The sequence below is a fragment of the Gadus morhua genome, chromosome 14 (genome assembly GCF_902167405.1).
Source record: "Gadus morhua chromosome 14, gadMor3.0, whole genome shotgun sequence".
NCBI classification, from domain to species: domain Eukaryota; kingdom Metazoa; phylum Chordata; class Actinopteri; order Gadiformes; family Gadidae; genus Gadus; species Gadus morhua.
This window is the reverse complement of record NC_044061.1, coordinates 10,883,702-10,908,731: the sequence shown is the minus strand read 5'-3', so window position 1 is coordinate 10,908,731 and position 25,030 is coordinate 10,883,702. Positions and strand designations below refer to the sequence as shown.

General features: G+C 46.4%; 1 protein-coding gene across 1 annotated transcript in view; it reads right to left on the bottom strand.

Moving 5' to 3' along the window:
- zfhx3b (zinc finger homeobox 3b) overlaps positions 1-25,030 on the bottom strand; it is a 134,991-nt gene that overhangs the window by 72,006 nt on the left and 37,955 nt on the right. Inside the window, exons 2-4 of the mRNA XM_030378032.1 lie at positions 12,845-15,388; positions 12,133-12,715; positions 9,212-9,708 (exon numbers count right to left, since the gene is read on the bottom strand). Coding sequence (XP_030233892.1) covers positions 9,212-9,708; positions 12,133-12,715; positions 12,845-15,352 — 3,588 coding nt within the window. The 5' untranslated portion in view covers positions 15,353-15,388. The remainder of the gene's footprint in view (positions 1-9,211; positions 9,709-12,132; positions 12,716-12,844; positions 15,389-25,030) is intronic.

Genomic DNA, 25,030 nt, shown 5'->3' with positions numbered 1-25,030 from the left:
GTGGACCAGCTTGTCGATCGATGCGGTGATTGGCGGTTAATGGCTTTTCCTGTTCTGCCTTGGTAACCCTGGCCTGATGGCTGTTGCTTCTGATCAGTGATGGCAGATGGCGTTTGATTTTTCGTATATAAACCACTGACTTAGCGCGAGACGGCTTCATCATGTTTAATGATCGAAAAGTTACGCCGAACACTGGGAACACTCAAATGTTTGAACTCTCATTTGCCACTAATACTCTTACCAGATGTAAGGATGGATCTCTCTAACGAGATGGCAAGAATCGGGCCATAACCTGTTCGAACACAGCATGGTATACCATCATGAACTTCATTCTGCCTAGGATGTGTCTGATTTGGTTCCGTGCATCTAATTCAGAATATCATGCTTAATTTGCGTTTCGTCAGTATGGCCCCAAAGGTTTTTGAAGAAGAAGGGAAATGTTTTAGTTGAATGAACAGTTAAGTCAAATGTTAAATGTTCAAATGAGTCCTCAGGAGCACCCATAAGGTTAGCTACTGATGAGAACCAGTGGCTAGACCAGTCCATTTCACTGCATTGCACTTATCTATGAAATGACGTCTTCAACCGACGGGTCAAACGCACTGGAGGATGCATGGGTGAAATCGACCGAAAGCAGGTTCCATGTGTGTGAGTCTGTGTTGAGCATTTGAATAACAATTTGCATTACTCAACTCACACGTTCACAACCAACGCTTTCCAGGGATCTAACTCAAACAGTAGCTGTGCAGACAGTCCTTATGGTTCAAATTATTTCAACATAACCATTCCAACCTAACAAGCATAAATTAAGGAAATTCCTATCAAGTGACAGAGACGAACCACATGCGACCGCGATCCCAGTAGGAATCCTTCAGCGGCGGTGCTTAATGTTAAGGCCCAGTGTTGATTGAATACGGCGATGTAGTAGAAAGAGCCTGTGAGCCTGGCAAGGGATGACGTTGAAGGATAGAATGTGATCTGGACCTCAGCCTAGAAGTTCAGTGGCTGTGCAGACTTCCTCTACTGTCTGATTCTCTGCTGCTGGACGTCCCTGGGGAGAGAGCGCGAGAGAGAGGGAGGCGGGGAAAGGCCCTCCAAGAGGACATCACATCTCCACAAATCACACCGGGATTGAAAGGGGCTTTATAAAATACAAACGTGTAAAACCTCCTAAACTCAACCACATCACACACCCCCACTCATCTATTCTTTTTACTTTCACCAGCTGTGTATTGTGAGAAAACACACACACACACACACACACACACACACACACACACACACACACACACACACACACACACACACACACACACACACACACACACACACACACACACACACACACACACACACACACACACAGACCTTGGAGAGATTCCCTCCAGCCCTGCTCTGTCTAGTGAGGGCCGTGAAGTGATGGCGTGCCCTCGAACAGATACACACAGCATTGTGTTTTTTTTCAATTCAAAGTGCAGTGTTTCTCAACTCTCTCTCTCTCTCTCTCTCTCCCTCTCTCCCTCTCTCCCTCTCTCCCTCTCTCCCTCTAATTACTAACTTTGGGACACAGGAATCAAGTGTAGATTGAACAACGGTGCCTAAGACCCATTGAAATGCATGCACTGCTTTTGCAGAGTGGCGGTTGTCCCAAGACATTTAGCATGATTGGTCTGGGACAACGCACACCTCCACCAATCCCAGAGAGCCTGTCTGCCAGGGCCAGAACAATTACAAAAACAAGCCGAGGATATCAGTAGAGCATCAATGACAATTCTGCAGCTCCAATCTCGGACCCCACCTTGACAAACAAATGGCCTAACTTAAACAACTCAAATACAACGCCTACACTTGAACAATTCAATGTGGTACAAAGCCTCCCACAACATTGACAACCGCTAAGATATTCCATCCTCCTAAATGTACTTTGCAATTTTTGCTTAAGAAGATTTATTTCTAAATTTTTTTCTTCACCATTTCATGGCTTTTGTTCATTCTTTACTCCACTCAGAAAGGAAAGAGATGATGAGAAAACAAGGCACACAGTGATCTCTTCCAGAGGCCCCCAATAAAAAGCACATGACACCAGCAGGCTTCACCGCTTGATTACAAAAGGATGAAATCTTTTCCCTCACATCTGGGAAAAACATTGTCCTTATATCATTGATAGATTTACAGCTCCCACTCCTACCTCTGGACTGCAGCACAGAGCAATTACGCTGTGACTTCAGGACAGGTTATATATATATATTTATCTACCCACTTTTTTTAAGGACCATACATTTAATTAGAAACACCCCGTCCAAACAAACGAGTTGAGGGGTTTCCTCTGCAAAGCACATTCAAACCCGATCCTACACCAACTTTCACCAAAAACACCAACAAAGGTTCAAGTTAAAAAGTTAAAAGTTAAGAATAGACACACCAAGAAATACAGAGTTGCTCACTTACAATACGTGGCAATGGCACCGTAGGTTGCTTACAAAGAAAGAAATCCAAAACAACTATCCATCCATCTGTCCTGGGACTTCATTCAGTGGGACCGACCGGCACAGCAAGCCAAGAACCCTTATCGCCCCCACGCAGCCCACCGGTGGGTACGTTTCCACGCGGCACGGGGACCTGAGAGCGGCAGCACGTCGTTCTGTGGCCCTGACCACTCGCAGACCATTAATCTGGTGGCTAAGCCACTGATGTATTGATGGCACTGAGCCCGTAAGCCTGTCAGCCTTTAGCTCCGTCCCCTCAGCTTATGAGCCACACAGATCCACATGAGCTGCCATCTCATCTGCCACACTCGAAGCAGCGTTTACCTGCCAGTCTCCAGCATGGATCTTTTCTTCGGGTTCTGGAACTATGGAACTAGAGGTTGCCTCTGGTATCGGGGGGGGGGGGGGGGGGGGGGGGGGGGGACGGACGGACGAGTGGACGGATAGTAAATGACGACCCGTTTCAATGCAGTTTCACTACAGCGTGCGGATTGTACTTCGTTGACTCATGGTGTGCCACCGATTAAAGGAAACGTATCTGGTCCATTTGAAGACAAGGCAGAGCCGGATGTTATCTCACCGGTGTCTCTGGATTTGGGGTTGTGTGGGGGATGGGGAAGCAGCGTGTGAGTAATATCATCTTTACAAGATGGAGGCGGGCGTGTCAGAGCATACCACTGATTGGATGATAGAGGCACTCTCTGGTCAAGATCAAAGGGAGTAGGTTAGGTTCCTCAAGATGTTATTGCAGTACACTCAAGTCTGCCTTCCTCAAGCTGAAGAGAACAACAAGCTGAAGAGAACATTATATTCATTATTATTTGAAATGAGAACTAATGCTAAAACCTTTAACTTGGAAGTAGCCATTTATAACATATAACATATATAAACTTAATTTTCTTATCTAGTTTTGACATGAATTACAAAGCTACTTTTTTGGAGAGTAAATGTGTTCATTGGACAACTCGGACAGTATTTAAAGACAGCAGAGTTGAAGAATGACAGAGCAAGAGACACAAGAGGAAGGAACTCCCTCCTTCCTTCTCGCCGGGTGAGGGGTGCTAAAAGAGGATTTGGCAGACGGGAATGTTTACTTTTCCAGCCTGGTTGGATTAAAGACATTAACCCTTCAGCAGATGCCTATGCAAGACCACCCACCGGCTTGCTATCCCAGTGGTTTGTTTTGTGGGTGAATGGTGTTTGTCTTGTTTATTCAAACCAAAACTGTGGACGGATATGTGAGGAAAATGCTAGAAAGGGATTGCGATAGACAAATAACTAATATGCAATCATTTCACAGGCTTGAATGTTTAATATGGGCGTCTAGGGAACTATTTATGTCTGTTAAATAGGGGAGAGGCATCCCACCAATACGGTCACAATAAGGCACACTGAGTACCAATGGTGGCCAAATGTAATTTGTTCTCGTTGAAAGTAATGGAGCCTTGTCTGCTTAAAAAAACTAATAATAAACAACTATGACTCCTCCTTGACCATAAAAAAAAGATAATTCTAGGATATGACCCTAATATACTACAGCACACATTTCGATCTTTCCCCCACTTATATCTGTGTGATGCAAGTCCATGCCATCAATGCTATCCCTTTCAATGTGGTAGTTCTGTTGAGACAGCTGCAAGAAAGGAAGAAAAAAAAGAAAGAGCCAACAGCCTTCTATATCTGGGCACATTTCTGGTGCTCTCGCTGTGTTTTCGTCCCCCTCACTGTGCAAGCCCAACAAACACCCACAAAGGCACTGTTGAACTCCCAAACCGACAGTAGAAGCAGCAGCAGCAGCAGCGAGCAGTGGCAGCTGTGGCCCAGGTCAGAGCCTCGCTCCTGCCTCTTCCTTGGCCCTCGTAACAAATGGGTCTTAGAGGAGTTGTGAAAATGTTCCACCCTGCCAAACACTGTGCACAGGGGCCTGCCCTCCACCCCTTCCTGACTGACCTTTTTTCTCTCCAATCCAATCAGTGCTTTTGTTCAGAGCCCCTCCCACTCTCTTCCCTGTTCGGCTCGACGTGATCCACTTGAGGAACGAATACAGAGTTTGTCTTCTTGAAGGTGAGCGACTGCCTAGTAAGTGTATGGATCATAGCCCCGGTGACCTCGAAGGGCTTACAGGACTCACTGGTCTGAAAGGACTTCCTTTGCATAATGCAAGGAATTCTCGCCTGTTTTTATCACCTGGACTTCCTGATAAAATATCACACGAGCATGCAGCATGCGCTGCAAAATAAACATTTTAGTACTGAAAAGCCCTATGTTTTCATCACAGCTACGTGCACGTGCGCCAGTGTGTGTGTGTGTGTGTGTGTGTGTGTGTGTGTGTATATGTGTGCGTATACATAACCTGTGCACATGCTTGTGCATGTGCAAAGAGGGAATGGGCTGTCTCCCAGGATGTGCAGCGAGCGCTTTATTAGAGCGGTAGTACCAGTAAATCAGAGCTCAGCTCTTCCTGGAACTGCTGCAACCTTTCCCACTGAGCACTATTACTGAACAATCACAGGCCAGCCATGATAATTAGCAGAGTATCTCTGTCTAAACGAGCGTCTCTCTCTCTCTCTCTCTCTCTCTCTCTCTCTCTCTCTCTCTCTCTCCTTCTCTCTCTCTCTCTCTCTCTCTCCCTCTCTCTCTCTCTCTCTCTCTCTCTCATCCCATCCCTCCTGCACCACATCCCCCTCCCCATCCCCCTACTGTCTGTCTCCCACCACCCCCACCACCTCTTCTAAGTAATGTCTGGGGGGGTGGGGGATCTGTCTCTTTCCTGTGATAGGACAGGACCCAGGTTAGTGTAGATTGCCGGCTAGGAAAGGAAAGGCCACAACTGATCCAAACACTGATTGAACGCTTCCGGGGTGACCTCGTGATTAGTCCCGGCTTTCATTTTGATTGAAAAAAATGACACTCTTTTCGTTTTTCGAGTTGGAGCCATAACTCTGCATTGGAGGGAGGATTCAGAGTCAATCTGGATAATTACCATCATTAATGCACAGGGTCATACTAGCTTGCATTCCTGATTCTGAGAGGCCAACGTTTTTTGTGCTGACTCGGATCATCAGTGAAACACGATAATGCTTCTTTACATACTGGATAATCCCTTCAGTCACATTACAGCCTCTTTCCCCTCTGTTATGCCTCTTTGCGATGATTTCCTCTCTAATAAAGTGTAGTCATTTTATTACTTTGGTGCTCAGTGACTCAAGTGGAGAGAACATTTTAGAGGAGGCAGGCTTTCTAAGTTGGAGTTGTGTTGTACGCTAGCGACTGAGTACGCCCGAGTCCCACTTAAAACAATGTTAATGCAGTAAAAACGATGAACATCGTATGAACGTAAAGCCCTGTTCTCATCAGCAAGGCAGTCAGGGTGTTTGTGTGTGTGTGTATGTGTGGGCATACTCAGAGTGAGCTTGCCCAATTTTGTGTGTGTTCAACAGAGCGCGACCAGTATATGTGGTGGGGGGGGGGGGGATCCGAGGGGGGGGGGGGGGGGGGGAGGGCGGGTGTTGGGACTTTCTTGAATAAAGATTCCCCATGTGATAGTGACGGCACTTTCTGCCTTTCTTTTCCATGGCCACGCGGCATCTGGAGTGGATTTTGTGCTCGCAGACACCGAGGAACATGATTACATTCGGCTAACTGCGCTCTAAACTGATTATGCATGTGCCAAGCTAATGGACTACATTTGCAAGAGGAAAAATAACATCCAATCAATCTCAATTACCGCAGATCGCACACCGGCCCCCGAGACAAGGAAGGTAGCCAGCTAACTCCCACATGCCCCTCCTCTTACCCCAACCCTTGACTGGAAGCAGAGGCCTGCGCCTTCACCCATGCTTAGGCCCCACCCGTCCTGTCTGGCCACAGAAGCCTTGGACAGGGAGCTGGATTAGTTCCATTCACCTCACCTCTCACACATAGCCAGGCCCCGAGGCCTGCAGCTAGCGGCATGAAGCCTATCATATTCCCATCGTACAGAAGAGGGCCGGCGACGCCATGAGAAGAGAGTGGGAGAGCAGCGGGCACTTCCAAATGTACAAGGCTAAACCCGGTGGTGGTATCTGTGTAGCGTAGCGCGAGCCATCTGCGTACGCTTAGTAGTGGCTTTTATGGAAACGCATGCCATAGCCATCATGCTATAATCAGAAGCCATGGCAAACCAAGACGGGAAAGAGGCAGGGGGGGTGAAAGGTCACATGTAAGTACAGTGAGAGGAGTGGAACGTTGAGACCACTGAGGGCATTTCAACTGCGGTACTGCAGGATACAGCAGCATTACCCCCCCTGCTGTGCGGTGGTCTATGTGGTCAGAAATACTTGCTAGATCTTTCCGTGGTCTTTAGAAACATTCCGATACATGGGGTAGTGGGGCTGATATTTTTAGAAAGCCCTAATATGGGCCTGCATACCACAGACTCTCAAATTATCCGATCCAGCATAGCCCTCGGTTTAAACCTTGCTTTTTTAATTCTCCTAATTACAGGCTCCAATTTATATGGTGCTGTGCACACAAAGGCCCTGTTTAATGCAGCCCAGTTTAATTTGGGTGAAGTGTCCCCAAGATTTCCCACATCTTACAAACCCCCGCTTGTGCTGACTTGATGAAAAAAGGTTAAAATGCTGCTATTTGCATCATATTTCTTTTGGTAGGAATACATGAATGGCAAGTTGCCTCCTTCTTCATCCCTGCATAATATAACAGGCTGGGTGCGCAGGCCTGTGGGGCGCCGCAGGGTTTTGTCTGTCAGTCACTCCTCTGCCCTGGCAAATCCGATACGACACGAGGACTGTGACACTGTCAAGTGGCAAGCCACATGCTGTCAAGTAGGCCGCGCTACCATGTACTTGTCACGCGCTGATCACGTTTGCAGGCCAGGAAATTCAGGTCGTTGGCTGCAGTGTTTTTTTTTCTTTTTTTTGCCCTCATTGTCTTTGTGTTGTTTTTCTTTTTTTTTTTGTATTAGCCACTGAGCTTAAGAGGACAACAGTGTGGTGGGAAAACGGTTTTTGACGCAAGAGCAGGTAAAAAAATGTGTCTTAAGGTTGATGCACTCTTCCGTTACTCAGGAGATCAATTGGTTTTAAGTCTGGAGCCATTTTAAGAGGCTTAAGTAATGAAAAATGATCATGCCTGGATGTGTTGTACATATTTAATCCCCCACACAGCCTGTGCACCGTGGCATATGTCCCCGCGCTCTCTTGTAAAACCGAGCCCAAGCCAGGAAAAGGGAAGAAAAAAATCTGTCTGTTTCTCTTTATTCCTTCTTCCCTAACGTAAGGTGGAGGCAGACACACACAGTTTAATATAAGCCTCGTAATGTCCTTCTAAGACAAAATATACCTCTCCTTTAGTACGATGAGGTTTTTGTAGACCTAATTCTTTCACAGGCGTTGTCTTCTATATACAACCACAACCATCACATGTCCTCCTTTGCTTTCTTTGTTGTTTAAATACTGCAACTCATTGTTCTAGCGGTCAAGTGAGAAAATTATCATTTCCCAAAAAGGGTTGGACGTGCAAATGATCAGGATACAATTCCGCAGCAGTGAGTGGAGGCTGCATACGTGTGTTAAAACAGTTCTGCCTAACCATATTAACTTAATTTTGTTTGAGTCATGTGTTTAATTTTTTATAAATGATCATGATTGTGGTATGAATCATCCAATAAAATGTGTCTCATAGATGAGTACATAGAGAAGTTTGGCTTTCAGCAAGTATATTTATTTGTGTGTATAAGTGTGTGTGTGTGTGTGTGTGTGTGTGTGTGTGTGTGTGTGTGTGTGTGTGTGTGTGTGTGTGTGTGTGTGTGTGGGTGTGTGTGTGTGTGTGTGTGTGTGTGTGTGTGTGTGTGCATGTGTGTGTGTGTATGTGTATGTGCCAGTGTGTCAATACATGTCTGTGTTCATCCTTGTATCTGCAGCTTTTTTGCCAGTTCGGGTTAAACACAGAGTGGCCACAGACCCACACACAGGATAGGTGCCTAAGTGGAATCAGGCCTGTTAGATTTATGGCCATTTGTTCGGAGAGTGTTCATCCATTGGCTATTATGGAATGATTAGAGGAGAAGGTGAAGCTCCAAGTCCAGCAAAAATCAATACGGCTGTCGAGAGCGATTCAGCCTTTCCCACTCTGAGGAGTATTAGCACCAAACGTCTGTCCCTGCACACTTCTTCATCCCCCTCCAACTGATTCACCCCCGTAAGCCTCCGAACCAGCCCCACCTGCCATGTCCTTGTCGCGTGGCCCTGCTGCACTGGGCGCCTCTGGGAAGTCAGAGGTCAGGACGACAACGCTATCTTTCATGCCTACAGAGAGCTTCTAATGCTAGTTAAGCACTGGGGTGAGGCTACTGCAATCGTTTTTCTGTGTGGACGCGAGTTAGCTCCACAGCAGGGATCGGTTGAGGCAGCCATTGGTGCCAACATGTCTGACACACTGGGCAAAAACATGTCCGGCACACTGGGCAATAACATTTCTGACCCACTGGGTAACAACATAACGTCTGTCGTGTTACAGCTAAGCTGCTTTTGCCTAGTTTAATCATTGCTGCATATGACAGGGTTGACATTCGTTCACATTGTTATTTCCAGTTATGTCAATACCATTTTTGTCTGTTGGAATTCTAAAATGGTATTCGGACATCATTTACGACAGCAATTCTCCAGGGAACGAGGGAATACTAAGAGCGCAAGACCAAAAAAACGGGGATGAAAGCCACCAACCTTGTACACTTTGAGGCTAGCCTCGTGGCGTGAGTTGACGGTATGCATCCTCAGCTTGTCGAGGCTGTTGGTGTAGTAGTCGCACGCGTTGCACTTGAGGTGCACCGGGTTGCCGATGGCAACGCACTTGAGGCGCCACTCGTTGCCCTTGCCCCCTTCCTTGATGTGGGCCACCAGCTGGTACTTCTGGATGTGCTTGTCCGTCTTGCAGTGCAGTTGGAAGTTGGCCTTCAGCTGGGTGGTGTAGCGGCACAGCTTGCACTGGTGCGAGTCCCCCACCACCGCGCGCCACTCCTCCTCCGGCAGGCTGCGCTCGGCTCCCATGTGCATGCCCAGTACATCCAGGTTGTCCGTGGTGAAGCGGTTGCACACGGCGCACTGGAACAGCTTGAGAGAGGGGTCCCCCGTGGCAGAGAGGTTCTCCCCGAGAGACATCAGCTCCTCGGACACCAGCGGACCGCCGCCCAGCCGGACGTCCATGGGGATGTCTCCGCCCACTGTGGGGACAGACGGACAGACAGACATGGGGGGGGGGGGGGGGGGGTCAGCAGGGTCAAGTGAGATGAAGATGTTGGTTGAGTCTGTTGTTGTTTTTCATGAGGCTAGTGTTTGTTGCTATATCCTACAAACTACATACAAGTAGGGACTAAATAACAGGATGATGCTTAACTGTATTATCGTCCCGTTTCATAAAACGTGTTATTTATACCTTTTTTTTAAGTAGGTAAAGAAATAAACATTTTTGTCCATCTCATTTTTAGTAAATTGGTGTATAATGGGCAGGTTTAAAAGTAAAAGTAAAAGTATGCATTTCAAACTTTCGAAGTCAGAGTGGATTCGCTCTCAAGGTCCAATACCACATGGAGGATAATGTACCATGTGTGTATTTATGAGCCTGAACACTGGACTTTCTTCACAGAGAAGAAACTCAGAAATGGAGTTACATGTAGGCTATTTTAGAATGGGTCACTTCTGTGGCTTGACACTAAATCATCTAGGAGGCCACAAGCTCCGCAAAAAAGAAAGTTATTTTATGATTAGTGAGAACTAAAGAGTTCCCAAGCACACATTACAGTAAATCACATAGAGCAGTCCTTGTTCACTGAATAATAATAAGAAAAATCCACTACTCAGTTTAGATTATTTTGCTTTGTTCATTCTAGATTGCCTCTAAATCAATACAGACATCAGGCAGATTAATCCTTGCTTGGTACGGAACACACAATCTAAACAATGGAGGGAGAAAACACACCATGAGCATATCCAACAACAGAAATAATGTCGATGAAGGCTTGGTAGACAAAAAAAAAGGGGGGGAAATTAGGCAAGTATGACCAGGGAGTTTTTGCCTGCTGATCTTTAATCTATCACTGCCCAGACTGAGCATGCTGCCTTAACCCCTCCTCACTTTACACTAAATTCATTCCAGCAGCCCCTTTCTATTTACTGCTGGAGTATGCGCCCTAGCCTATGACTTTCCCCCATTACCTGAGTTTTTTATAGCCAGGAGAGGGAGACCTGTGAGAAGCACAAACCAGAACCCCTCCTTCCTTCCTCCATTCTATCATTTCTTTTTTAACATCTCACAACTCTCTCTCTCATTCCTATGAGGCTCTCAGGCTCTCTTGCTTTGCGAGCTCAATGATCTAGCACAGGCCCTGGATACTTTTCCACTAAATACCTTCACGGCTGTACAAAATAATATGCTATCAGAGGGATTTTGGGGCTTTCTCAATTTGAGATGTGCACGGTAGAAATTGTACACATGGCTGTGTTATAATGTATTCGATATTTTCAGTCTCTACTTATGATGGAAAGGGATATGTTTATAAATTGGCAATTTATTCTCAAATAACTAAATAAATAATATTTGACATTAGAGAATAATATAGGAATCTTGGAAGTACCGATACATGAAGAGTCCAAGTCTTTCTCCGCCAGTTGGATCAATCCAATGTATCTAACATTTTCTGGATTGTGAAAGACCAGGTCTGCACTAGTCTCAGGCAGTATTTCATACCAAAAGGAAAGTGTGTCTGATCAGGGACATGGAAGCCAGTTTAATATCAAGTATGCACCATGAGTATTTTAATTTAATATTGGTGCTTGTGCAGAATATAAGGTCACAGCATTCCTCAGGAGTGTGACTATGCATGACACCGCTGTAGTTTACGGGCCCAGACTAATGTCTCATCATTGCCTCCCTGTAACATGCTTATTAAGACTCGCCTCAGAGGAAAAATGAACCAGATGGCAAAAGAAGGGGAAAAAAAAATGAGTCACAGCAATCCATTCTTGCTCTTGTCTTTGAAGTAGCAACAGTTAGAAACAAGTCAATGCGTACTGTGGGGTTATAAATGGCACGCCATCCACTCAAATACGCTGCTGAATTACCCACGCCTGGTCCTCTATCCTCATATCTTTGGCCGAGATACAATTTATAGCAGTAATTAAAAAAACTTGGAACTGCACAGTACTTAAGTGGCAAAGTTCAGCCACAGTTTTCAAATTATGACATAAAAAGGGCCCATGTTCAGCGAGGGAGCGGCAGCCTCGGGTACAACGGGGGCTCAGGAGAACAGGGAGACTGGGGCCCCGCACAAAAAATTGGCCCCCTTTCAAAATGCCCCAGATATAGTGTCATAGTCTGAAAAGTATCTCCATGAAGGAAAAGATTTGAGAAATGTGTATGGACTGCTATCTATTGAGTCATGATCATTTTAGTTCTAGACATTGTTTCATGACTAATATGGTGTTGAGTAACAATATCTTCTGATGGTTGATTCTTAATTTTGTGTCTTGGTTTCCTTCTTGTTGTTGAACATTTTAAGGACATGCAAATTACAGAAAGCCAGTTGAGAGTACTGGCAGTTTTCAAACTGTTTTCCGTGGGCTCTTGAAACACTGAGCTAACAACTTACCCAATGCAGGGGCCAAAGCAGCCATGTTGGGATCCAAGTGGAAGCCCCCCATCAGGAACTGGGCTTCAGCTCCGGCCGGGTCTATCTTCAGGCCCGGGGGCAGGCTCATGTTCTGGGTCAGGTAGTACTGGTATAGCTCGGCCTCAGAGGGCGAGGGCATAGCTCCCAGGCCCAGTCGGCCGTGTTGCATCTGGGTCACGTTCTGCTGGAGCAGCATCATGTTGTGCATGTGCTTCTCACTGGTCATGTGGATCCGGAGGTTCCGCGCCACGTTGGTCTCATAGTCACACACCTCGCAGCGCCACGTCGGCTTGCTTTTGGGCTTTGTGGGCGAGGGGGCTCCACACGGCCCGGGCATGTGGGCCGAGGACTGCGTCGGGTGATGATGATGGACGGGGTGATGGCTGCTGGCCTGGGTCACCGACGGAACCGCCACTACCCCGCCTGGGGTATGCCCAAACACCTGCTCCTGAGAAGAGCAAATAGTGCCACCGTTCTGCAGCGTCTGCATGTTGTTCAAGTGCTTGTCTGACTGCATGTGGATGCTCAGGTTGCCCTTGGTGGTGGTCGAATAGTTGCACACCTACAACACAGGAAATACAGATTAAATCAAAACAAATTGAAAATACTGTCAAATCAGTTCAAGTGGCTATGTCAAATAACTCATGTATATACAATAATGCAACATCAACTTAGTATTTTCTCCACCAACCTCACAACGGAAGGGCTTGTAGCCACAAGTGTAACTCTCTCCGCGGGCCAGACGTGGGTGACTCTGACCACTGGTGCAGTACATGCAGGAGCCCCCCGAGTCTGGGTGCTTCTCCTTCATGTGAGCCTCCAGGGTCTGCTGGTACTTGTAATGCCAGTTGCACTTAGGACACTTGAGTGTCTTGCAGGAGTTGCGGGAGTGCATCATGGTCATGTGACCGCCCAAGGAACGCGAGGAGCCTAAAACGGTATCACATTTTGGGCATTCAACCCCACTTCCTCCGGCGCCTCCAGGCCCATGGTTTTGGGAACACTCACCCATCCCCGTCATGTCACAGGGCCCCCCTTGGAGGTTGAGAGCATGGGACGAGGGGTGGAGGTGGTGGAGATGGTGGTGCATGTGATGATGGTGCAGGAGGGCTCCATTCTCCTCTTCCCCCTCTGCTGGGCAATCATTTGGTTCTGGCGCTGTGGCACTATCTCGATTGGCACTTTCGTCAGCGGCAACGCTGGAGGCCAGAGGTGAGGAGGAGGTGCCGGCTGCATTGTCCTCACTCCCTCTGACGGCAGCTGCCGCCATTGCCATGGGGACAGTGGGCCCCTGGCAGTTAAAGCTCAGAGGGAGCTCCGAGGTCCTTCCCCCACCATCTGCAGCTAAAAGGTCTTCCTTAAGGGAGGAAGCTGTGGAAGCCGGAGCTTTGTTGTTCAGCATGGGACTGACTGCAGTGGTGCAGACAGAAGGCTGGAGAGCGCTACTAGGCATTAATAAAGGAGATTTGGAAATGCTTTGGTTTGAGTCAGCCGGTTCCCCCATGTCACCTCTATCGCTGCTACTGTTGCCACCACAGGCTACCCCAGTGCCATCCTCTTCCACCTCATCGTCAACCTCACCCAACAGTTCCCCTTCCTCTTCTGAACCACCCACCTGGCCTGAAAGGCAAAATTTGCTCTCACATCCATCTACATCCCGTTCCCCACCCTTAAATGTCCCCTCTTTACCACCAGGCCCCTCTGTTCTCCCTCCCTGTTTGGGCAGGGCGCTGGAGTCTTTGGCAGAGCCTGGGGTAGAGGTAAGAGTGGGTGCTTTGGGATTACCCAGTCCTCCAAGGGAAAGGACTGAGCTCTGTTGGATTTGTTGCTGCTGTGGCTCGAGGCCAGAGTCAGGATCCTCATCCAACAGGGCGTCTACTCCACCACTGCTGCATCCAGACTCTAGATGGACACCACTGAAGGTTCCATAGAAACTCTGGCCAGAGTTGATAGGAAGCAGGCCGGGCGGTGGAGGAGAAGTCTTATTTTTTGGTTCCAGGAAACTGATAAGGGGTTCTTTATCCTTCCCAATGCCCTGGATAATGGCAGATGCTTGCTTGTCCCCCAGTAGCCGGCGCTCATCCTCACACAGTGTCATACGGTGATCATGGACAGCGTGAGTGGCAAAGGAACGCGCATAGCCAAAGGACAGCTTGCAGATAAAACACATGAGAATGGGCTTTCCTTTGCCATAGAGGGCTAGCCCATCAAATTTGGAGAAATCCACGTTGTTGGGAACATCTTTGGATACGCAGGACTTCTTGGCAGACCCGTCACTGTTCAGGTAATCCTTGTTGCTTTTGTGCCGCACGTCAAAAACACGGAAACTGTGCAGGACAGGACTCAGGCCTGCCAGGGTTGAGGTATTGGGTAAACCTTGGTCTGAATTTCCAAACCACTTCCCGAAGGACGAGGCTATGTGGAAGGTGTTAATGATCTGAGGGTAGACCGATGATGAAGACCCAGCAGGCTCTCCTGGTTTTCCCCCACTGGTGAGAGAGTTTGAGGGAATCAAGCCGGGCACCGTACTGGCACCGCTTTGGATCAACTGACTGAGACTCTCAACTATGTAGGCTGAGCCGTCTGGCTGGTACACTATCTCTCCAGCTAGGTTCTCCACATCACTGTTCTCCTCTTCCTCTTCCTCCTCCCCTTCTTCACTCCCACTCTCAGCTGTACCCCTTGGTTGTGGGGGCTGCTGTCGCAGAAGAGTGGGCATCCCTCCACCCCCTGGAGCCATCGGCATTCCAGGGAAAGGCTGAAGACTTGGAAAGCAGCTGTCAATTTCCATTTCGTCCAAATCCTCAGATTCTTCCTCCTCTGCACCGCTAAGACCTTCTTGCTCCTCCTCCTCCTCCTCCTCCTCCTCCTCCTCCTCCCCCTCAAAGCCCTCTCTCTGGAAGTGAAGCTGTCCTGTGTCAGAGTTGTCAACCTGGGCCCGTGGTGATGTCAGGTTAGGCTGCTGCTGCTGAGGCTGCGGCTCTCTCAGCCCCTCATGGGGAGTGTTTAGGTTTTGGATTTGAGACGGGTAAGGAGCAGATTGAGACAGGGGGTCCAGGGAGGGGGGGCGGTTGTTGGAAGGGACCTGTGAGTTAGAGAGGTCGTTCCAGGGTTGTGGCGATCGGTGCTGCTGGGATGAGCTGGAGGAGCCGAGCCCATCGTCTATCCCAGAAACCACGGGAGACTCACAGCTGTCCATGCTGATGCCTACATGAGGCGTTCATCGCATCTGGGCCTGAATAGAGAGAACACAGAGAGGAGAGGCAATATTGGTTGAGTTTCAAACGGCAATGTCGAGGACTCAATGAGAGAACTCAGTGAGAACACATGAAAGACACAATTTAATGGATATGTGCAAACCTCAGCAAAGAGAAACACACACACACACATGCATATGAATGGGAACAACTGTTATATATATTGTATTTGGTAGAGACAAACATCTGAGATATAATTGGAAAAATGACAGAGTGCTCATTATGCTAGATTAGGTACTTAAACACAATACCAGAGACAAGCACTAATAAGCCATCCATGATTCATCTGCCTGCCATATCAGGGAGGTACCATCTTTTATCTTCACCTTCCAAACAACACCCATAATCTTACATTCTGCAAATCCTACATCCGTTTTTAATTAACTTGGATTCAGAAAGGAGCAGAAAACAGGCATTTTAGTGAAAAAAAAAAATCATTGTGCGATAATTAGACTCAGAGAAAGCCACCCATCACTGCATTATACATTTACATAACTGGGGGAAAAAGTAAAGTGCAACGATTAAAACTGTGATGCTATTTCGGAGTCAACTCCCAAGAAGAAATGCTCAACAATATCACAATACCAGCGATAATCGTACTCTATTTGAGTTGAGCGTAAACAACATAGTGCATAACGCTCGCACAATAATTGGTTACGTGCATACCAACTCTTAAAAAGAGGGGGGGGAAAAATTGTTATTTTGAATGTGACAGAAATAGCTGATCTAGGGTGGAACTTTACTGCAGCTGTGTTTAGATCAACCATCCAATAACCTCTGTGCTCAGCCGGGTTTCAAACACTCCAGCCATCATCTGCCGCTGAAATAATAAATGGGAGCAGAGCTTTCGGGAGCTGGCCGTGCCCTGAGCATTTGAGCGGCTCAACCCAGGCCACAATTTAGAGCACAGAGGATATAAAATGATAGTGCGAGATACTGCTGAGCTAATAATTTTATTAAAGGGATGCAGCCAACATTGATTAAAGGGGCGACCGGGCTGAAACCAATAACTCTGGCCTGCCCTTTAACCTGCCAGTGCTGAATATTACATGAGCAAAGTTTCCCGGCACCATAGCCGTCGCCATGCTGAAGCTGATTAGCACATTCACTGCTCCCTCTCTTGATTTATTTACTTATTTACTTAGGGATGCAAATCCTGGCAGTGAACTTTCTGTACCCCCGCACCATAACACATGAACTGCTAACGGCTGGGTCATAGGGGACAGATTGATCATGTCTGTTTAGTCGCGCTGTTTGTGCTAATGTCGGATGCATACTCTCTATGCTAAATGTGCATAAACACACACAGGCACAAACACCTCTCACATATGTAAAGAATAGATTATTTCAGTTGATCAGTCACAATGTTTTGATTCAATTACAGCAAGCAACCTATTAAATGTTACACATGTATAACGAGACGTTGTGTTCTCATAAAGGAAATGGTCACAGGATCTTCCTGCCATCATGGTCCACCCGGTTTTATTGTTTACTCTCCACACAAGCTAGCTCTGATGGCCTCTTTGTTGCTTTGCATACAAAATGAAAGATATTAAGCAGGCTGGCGTATTAACAGGATTGCTTTATAGAGGCAGACATGATTTAAAGCAGACTGCCATATTGAGTGAGGGGATACTAGCCCTACTGGTCTGTATTTATTATGAGCTCCATTAATAAAAGAGGAGACTATGAACTCAACAGCCATTTCATGCAAATAGGCTGAGGGCAGGAAAGTATTGGATCCAAACAAACAGAATTAATCTGCGCTTGTCAAATAGACAGAGTGATTCTATGAACTAAAGGCACCTGTCCTAGGCAGACAAGGCACAGGAAAAATGCAATCAAAGAATCTTGATGTGACTCATGACGTGGCCCCGCCGTTAAAGAATATAAATAAAAAAAGGGATTCTGTTTGAACACAAAACAGCTTTACACCTTTTCCCCCCCCCCAATCTACTTCATCTGCCCCCTCCTCCTCCGGATTCCACTACCTGTCCCAACCGGGCCCGGGGAATACTGGACCCGCATATACTCACTAATACTCTGAGATATGCCCACAGTATGACAAACTTGGCTGTATTCTGTGTCTTGATGATTGCACACTTGGAATACTGCTACATTGTACAACCAAAATAACCTTTCTCTTTCCTCAGGGAAATGACCGGTCGAACACGGGCAACAAGATGACCCCTCGATAAACAACAGGACTCTTAAGGTCAACCGGGAATGACCAATTCTTGCAAAGACCAGCGTTGCTCCTTAAAGTCACGATGGTCTAATTCAATAAACTGCAGTGGTTACTGATGAGCAATGGGATTGTCTGGAGTCACCAAGTCGGAGATGGGCCAACTGATAAAATGCTGTTTGTGTCTCTAGGAGGGCTGCCCGCCTCAGTGACACCTGCTTAAAGCAGGAAAAGCTTTAATCTCCAGGAGGCACTAAACAAGGGAGGGAGACAGACATGGAGACGCGGCCGAAGTCTTACAGGGGAAGTGCAGGAGGCCGGTGACTTTGTATGCTGACTCTGTTAATAACCGCAAATCAAAATTAATCATGCCTGCGGAGGCATAGTGACTAAGGGCATGAGTGGTAATACCCAATGTAAAACATTGTACACATTTCAATTTGTGTTTGCTTACACTCACTACTGCCTACTTGTAGACGAATAAAAAATAAAGAGTTGTGTCGCGGTGTTCCATGGTCGAATGGGGGTCTACAGAAGCAACAATAAGCAATCTATGCTGCAGACAAAACAAGCCTCGACGCACAGTAAGAGATAATCAGACAGAAGAAAAGGCAAATTCCAAAGCGACTGCAGTGGAGCATGCCCGTGCACACAACCTGACCATTGAGCACACTCCAGCTGCCATCTGAGGAGACATTATGACACTACCTTCCGTTTATTCCTCTCCTCTGGTACACTAATGAAAACAAAAGCCCTGTTCAACCTCCTCCCTCCCGCCATCCTAACCAAAACAGATATGCTTAGTCCCCCGAAGAGAAAGGAGAGCCTAGGTCTTAATGAACCCTGTCAGAGAGTAGGTCTGGATGTCATTGGGGCAGGGATGGAAAATGAGATAAGTTTTTATTTATGGCTCCTTTCATTAGGTGGGATTTACCGCTCGAGTAAGGGAGGAATTAAAGGCTAAGGAGCCTTCTGATTATAAGCATGCCCAATCGCCCGCCTGAAGGCCTTATGTTCCCTCCCGAGGACCCTGCTCTTCAGGGATCCATGGGGAATTTGTTCTGGCCAAGGCCAAACTCACCATCCTGCAAAAGTAGGAACATTAACGGCCAGCCGTATTGCCACCTTTCCAGCATTGAGGGAGCACCACATAAAGAGAAACACCTATCGTGTTCCCCGTATACTCTACTCCGTCCACTCAGTACAATGCAGAAGCAGCAGCACTCTGTGTTGTTCCTGGGTAATGCTGCTTGTCTACGTCTGGTGCCTAAGCCATCACAGAGCTTGGCCAGCCACCGCAGGGTAAGGGGCGCTTATTGGAAAATCAATGGAGTAAATGCTAAGCAAGTTACAGGAAGATGTGGGAAGGAAGGGCTTTTATTGATAAAGCAGAGATAGGCCTTTGATGGTGCACAGGGAATATACCCACTGATTGAGGGACCCTGTAGACCTTTGTAGGCAGATTTAGGTCTTGTTTACAAATGTTCCTCATAATAACTCATTCATGCAGTCCTATAGCTGACTTTGTAGGCCAAACGCAAGCCAAAATCCTAACAATTTCAAAATGTCATCAATAATCAAGCTACACAGTCAAACCAGTGCTTATCATTTCAAGTTCAGCAAGGATGTAAAACATTAACGGTAGTTGCTTGCTGGAAACATCTTGTCCACACTCTTTTTCCAGTGTATATAATGCAAACGTAAGGGTGTTCCATTGTTGCTCCAGCTTCAGAAGGCAAAAAGTCCCCTCAGGTCGATGGCACTCATCCTGTAAACAGGGCTTCCCGTAAAATCAATGATCTTCAGTAGGAGCTATCAGTTTGTTGAACAGAAATAGCTTTGGCTGTGTTGAGTGTGTCTGCGGGCATGTGTGTTTTAAGGGTCTGTCTTAGAGTATGTCTTAGAGATGTCAGAGTTAAGACAAAGCGCTTCTATTATGTCAAAGTCCCTATTAATCTATGTTTCTGTGGATCTAAATATAGCACTACAACTCACAGCGTACACCGCTATATGTACCAAACAATTAAAGGCTTAGAGAGCAATGCATTTCCATTTTCACAGTCAATCTGCCAGAGAAGATATCATTTGAGAAATGGCCTTTTTAACATTAATAACCAAGGCTTGGTAGAGTGGATCAGCTGTATTATAATCATCCAACAAGTCGCATGGAGAAGGATAGCACACAATGTGCAAATGGCTGCTGACCACCAACAAGACAAGCCCTAGCAAACGATCGGTTCAGAGCATGGCTGGCAAAGAAATCAAAATAGTGTGCGGCTAGGATAGCGGTTGTCTCCTCACTTTTAAAGGGTGTGATGGAAATAGCATACGAGTGTAATTAGAAGTAGTTAATTAGCTGTGGGTTAATTAATGGGATCTGAGAAGTGTTGGAGAAAGAGGTGGTGGGGTGGCAAAGCAAGGGGAAACAGCGAACGCACAGCAGGAAGCTCCAGTCTCCCGCCAATTAGCAACCAGCATGGGGGGGCTGCTATGGTAGACGCCGGAGAGCACAAATGAGAAAAGCCCCATATCATTTCACACACAAAACACTGTGCCACGGAGCACGCCGAACACACTCCGGTTAAATCAGGATGTTAGTTAGAAATGGTTGTTGTTGTCCCCTTGTTGCTTTTGTAAAGCGATTTTATTTACGGTTTACAGGCACTTGATTCAACTGAACGTTTTAAAAAGAATCATAGAGATGTGCGATGCAAAGGTGTGCAAAACAATTCAACAGAGTACAGAAAAATACATGCTCATTATGGCACCCCTACACAATTTCTCTCTATTTCCAGCTGTATTGCTTTGCTGCGGTTGTCTCAGCCGGTTTGTTTAGCAGGAGTCCTTGTGTTTTATGAATGCATAAATTATCCCTGGGAGAAAGGTATTGATGTATAATCAGAGAAGGGCTATTGTGCACAGGCTTACGTCCGCCCTCAGGCAGATGCACAGTGTGAACACTGCATGTACTAGCACACAGCGGGCAGTCGTTTAGTTTGCAAGACAACGAGAGAGAGAGAGAGAGAGAGAGAGAGAGAGAGAGAGAGAGAGAGAGAGAGAGAGAGAGAGAGAGAGAGAGAGAGAGAGAGAGATGCACAATATGAATATTATTTTAAATCGTCTACACTTCTACCCTTTCATTTTATCTACCCAAATTGAGACTAGACTAGTGTGGAGGATGAAAGGTTGACCTGAAACCTTGGCCACAGAGCAGTCTGTGTCCAAGGAGGAATTGATTCTCCCACGAGACGGGAATGCAGTGGAACTGCATGGATAATACTTTAGTGCATTGGTCAGGCGCTGTCCCTAATCAATTACATTAACGCTTGGGAAGAGTTCTATGTCTAGAACACGGCAATGGCCTGAATGTTGTGTAAAACATATACATACAGATTTGCGAGGCTGTGTCCCTCTGGTGAGAATGAAGAGAATGAAGCGAGAGCAAAAGTGAACATGACAAACAGAGAGCCGGACAGACAGAGAGCCAGACGAACAGACAGAGAGACAGACAGACAGACAGACAGACAGACAGACAGACAGACAGACAGACAGACAGACAGAGAGACAGACAGAGAGACAGACAGACAGACAGACAGACAGACAGACAGACAGACAGACAGACAGACAGACAGACAGACAGACAGACAGACAGACAGACAGAGAAATAGATTAAGAGCTATGGCCAATGAAAGGTCAGGACCATAGGGAGCAAATATATGACAATCAGAGTCATCAAAGCCCCGGGACCTTCATTTCTACTAATTATCAAATCGGCTCTATTTATAACTGCAGGAAGCAGCCGTCCCCACGGGAGAGGATGGAAGTGAAATCTGCAAAGTACAGGGCTTTTCTGAGCTTCTCTGTTTGCACTCACTCACATCTCTACCCGCGCCACGGCAACAGGACGAGGGTGACAAGAGGAAACAGAGCGGTTGACCACAAGTTGGAGAGGAATTGTTATTGTTGAAAGTAAACCGAGGGAGAACACAATGTACGAATAGGGGGTGAGCGTGGTGTGATAAATACCCTTCCACCCTCCTTAAGGTGACAAGCTAGCCCATGTAAAAAGAAAATGCTTAACCAGCTAGATCAAAGTCCCGTTTACCACTATTGCACAGGCACACATACAATTACTCACACACGCACACACACACATACACACACACACACACACACACACACACACACACAGACACAAACACACACACATTCTAGCAGCGATGCAGTTAAGGCAAGCCAACCACAAACACAGTTGTTAAATGATCAATACCATTGAAATATTAAACCTTAAGAAGCCACATTATTGATTAGGAGCCCAATGATAAAGCTGTTTATTATCATAATTGTGGGGCTCTATATTTATGTTTTGGAGAGGTCTTGAGCTACCCGGTTACAAACGGCTTTGGCTGAAAGTGCCTCATCTTCCTAAACCCAATCCCGGGAGCTCAAAATACACTTGTTAGTTACGGCAGTAGGGTAACCCATGCATTGTATTGTATTAGTACAGAGGAGCCCAGGGCAAACAGTACTTATTCGTCAAGTTTGACAGGAATCAGCATAGCTGGGAGCCCCGGTCCAATTGCTCTTGCAGCAGCCAAAGCCAAGCTTGTCTAGTTATTTTGAGATGTGGTGTGTGAGGAGGATTCACAGTGGCACCACAGGCCAGCAGCACACATACCACCAGACAGAGGTCCACATGGGAGCTGGGGTTAGGTGACGTGCAGGGCTCAGACTCTGACAGACACTGGGGGGCTGGATGGGGTCAGGGATAACACGTCTGTAATCCAGGGCCTTTCTATGTAATCTACAAAACAAATACCTGAGTAATGACCTGCTCCTGCACCTGGTAAAACACAAGGTTCACTGGCACCTGGAATTAGACAAATATCCACCATGGAGCCCTCTTAAAGGCACACCATGGAACACCCTTAAAGGAAAACATGTTTTCTGTAGATACTTCAACAGTTATGGAACGTGGTCGTGTCTCTGGCTGCAGCTAATGATCATTTTCATAGGCGATTAATCTGACGATTTTCTTTCGAGTAATCGATTGATGATTTAGTCTATGAAATGTCATTAATAATAGCAAATGCCATCAGAAGTTACCAGGGTGCAACGTGATGTCTTAAATGTTCTTGCTTTATCTAAGAGGCAGCCGAGAAAAACGAAACAATTATTTTTATAATGCTCCATGAACCAAATATTTGAATCGAACTGCAACATTAAGGAGCGAATGTTTGCTCTTTGTACTTGATGAATGACCTAAACGATAAATCAGTTATACTAATTATATCCAATACATTTTCTGTCGATGGACAAATCAGTGCATCAACTAATCGTTGCAGCCCTAGACATTAAGTACGTCTTAATGTGTAATAAAAAGAACAAAAAAAAAGCATGCTGATCTTGTAACATGTAGGTGAACTGCCCTGCAGTTCACCTACAATCATTTGATTCACTTAAGAGTTTTAAGAGTGAAAGTGCGGGGCAATACTACTGGCCTGAGGATCTGGCAGAGTGTTTTGTTGAGCATTTAAACCTGAGCAGGGTGATAAGATCCTTTGAGTTAGCATGGGAAGGCCAAAAGACCAGGAAACCTGAGCAATCCGGATGAAATCTGTCTGGGGTGAGAGAAGAGCTCTGGAAAGTCGTGCCATGTTATGTGTGACCAATGTTTTCCACGATATCTCTTTAATGCTCCTTATTTTCTAGATCACGCCGTAGAAGGCATGCAAACATGCATCCATAGACAACCATACCCCCACACACATGTAGGCACACAAGCATGGCATATGATTATGCATAGATAGTATAGGATACAGATGGCAGACCCCCCCCCCCCCCCCCCCCTCCACACACACTCACACACTCACAGTCACAGAGAACAGTATTTCTTCGAAGATGACTTCTTCACAGAAATACTGTGACCTGTCCCCTAATTCTAATTAGAGTGTTTCTTTGAAGAACCTACACAGCCCTGCCATTCACTCTCCACTTTACATTTGCTAAAGTCATTAATGACAAAGATTCAAACGGAAAACCGAAAATCTTTCTTGTACACCAATACTTCTTTTATGAGGCTTGGCCCAAATTCCTCTCTGCTTAGTTGAAGCCTTTATCCTGGGAAACAAGCTGCACCCATTTAAACAATTAAACTCTGGGGAGAAGGGCCCTCTATTGGAACCGTCATCCCTTTCCCTTAACTGAATTATGGACAGTTAATAAAGTAACTATCATAATGCGACTTAAGAAGAGGCCAAAGTACAATTTTGCCCTCACAATGGCAGGTCGAGAAAATAAAACAATAACAGGGAGTGTCACTGTATATAAAAGGATATTCATACCCCTTGTGAGGGTTTGAGATGGGTGCGACATGATGCTAAGTACTTTTAAACATGAACTCACAATGCATGGGTCTCCTATTACTGACATCACAAACATCTGTTCACACATCTGAACTGTGACAAGGTCAACAAGTGCACCCAAAGTCAAAGACAACCATAATCTCATGAGAAGAAATGCTGAGAGTTGTTAGTCACATTTATCAAACATCTTGCCTTTCAATAGTTCAAATACAGTTTTGAGTGCAATGTGCACAATTATAATAATTGCTACAAAAAGACGAACTATGTTATGTTCCAAATCTACACTGTTGCAGTTTACACAAACACGCCTCATAAATCAGATACTGGCACAATCACTTGGCTAAAAAGAGAACCAAACATGCCCTGCAGTTCCCAAGGACAAATGCCAAGTCAAACTTGGAGAGGTGACATGCATTCCGTCGATGAAAAGCTTAGAGATGAGGAACTGTCAGCATAGGAAGCACAAAGACCGAACAACACAAAGAGAGAAAACAAGTTGTTAAGTGTATAACAAGGTGGCCTGGAGGGCAATGCTGGAAGACAACTCAGCACTCGACTCTGAAGTGTGCAGGGAAACATCAAACATGCTTCATTCAACGTCAATGTTTGAACGTTACAATGTGAAAAATGCAGTGTTCATATGGAGGCCTACTCCAGCGTGTGTGTCCATGTGTATGTGTCCGTGCATGTGTGTGTGCATGCACGGATGCACATGCACGTGTGTGTGTGTGTGTGTGTGTGTGTGTGTGTGTGTGTGTGTGTGTGTGTGTGTGTGTGTGTGTGTGTGTGTGTGTGTGTGTGTGTGTGTGTGTGTGTGTGTGTGTGCGTACATGCGTGTGCAGCTCTCCTCTGTGTCCCTGACCTCCGGAGAGCCCTGCCTCACCTGATTGTGCGACGGAAGGCAAACACACCGAAAAGGAATACCCCCCCCCCTCCCACACACACACACACACACCCCTCCCTCCCACACACACACAAGCCTAGTATGTAAACACTATAGCTGCGATGGTCCCTTGAGTACACTGACGCAGCATTGGACAGCAGTGAGGGGAAAAGTTAGGTCTGACTGG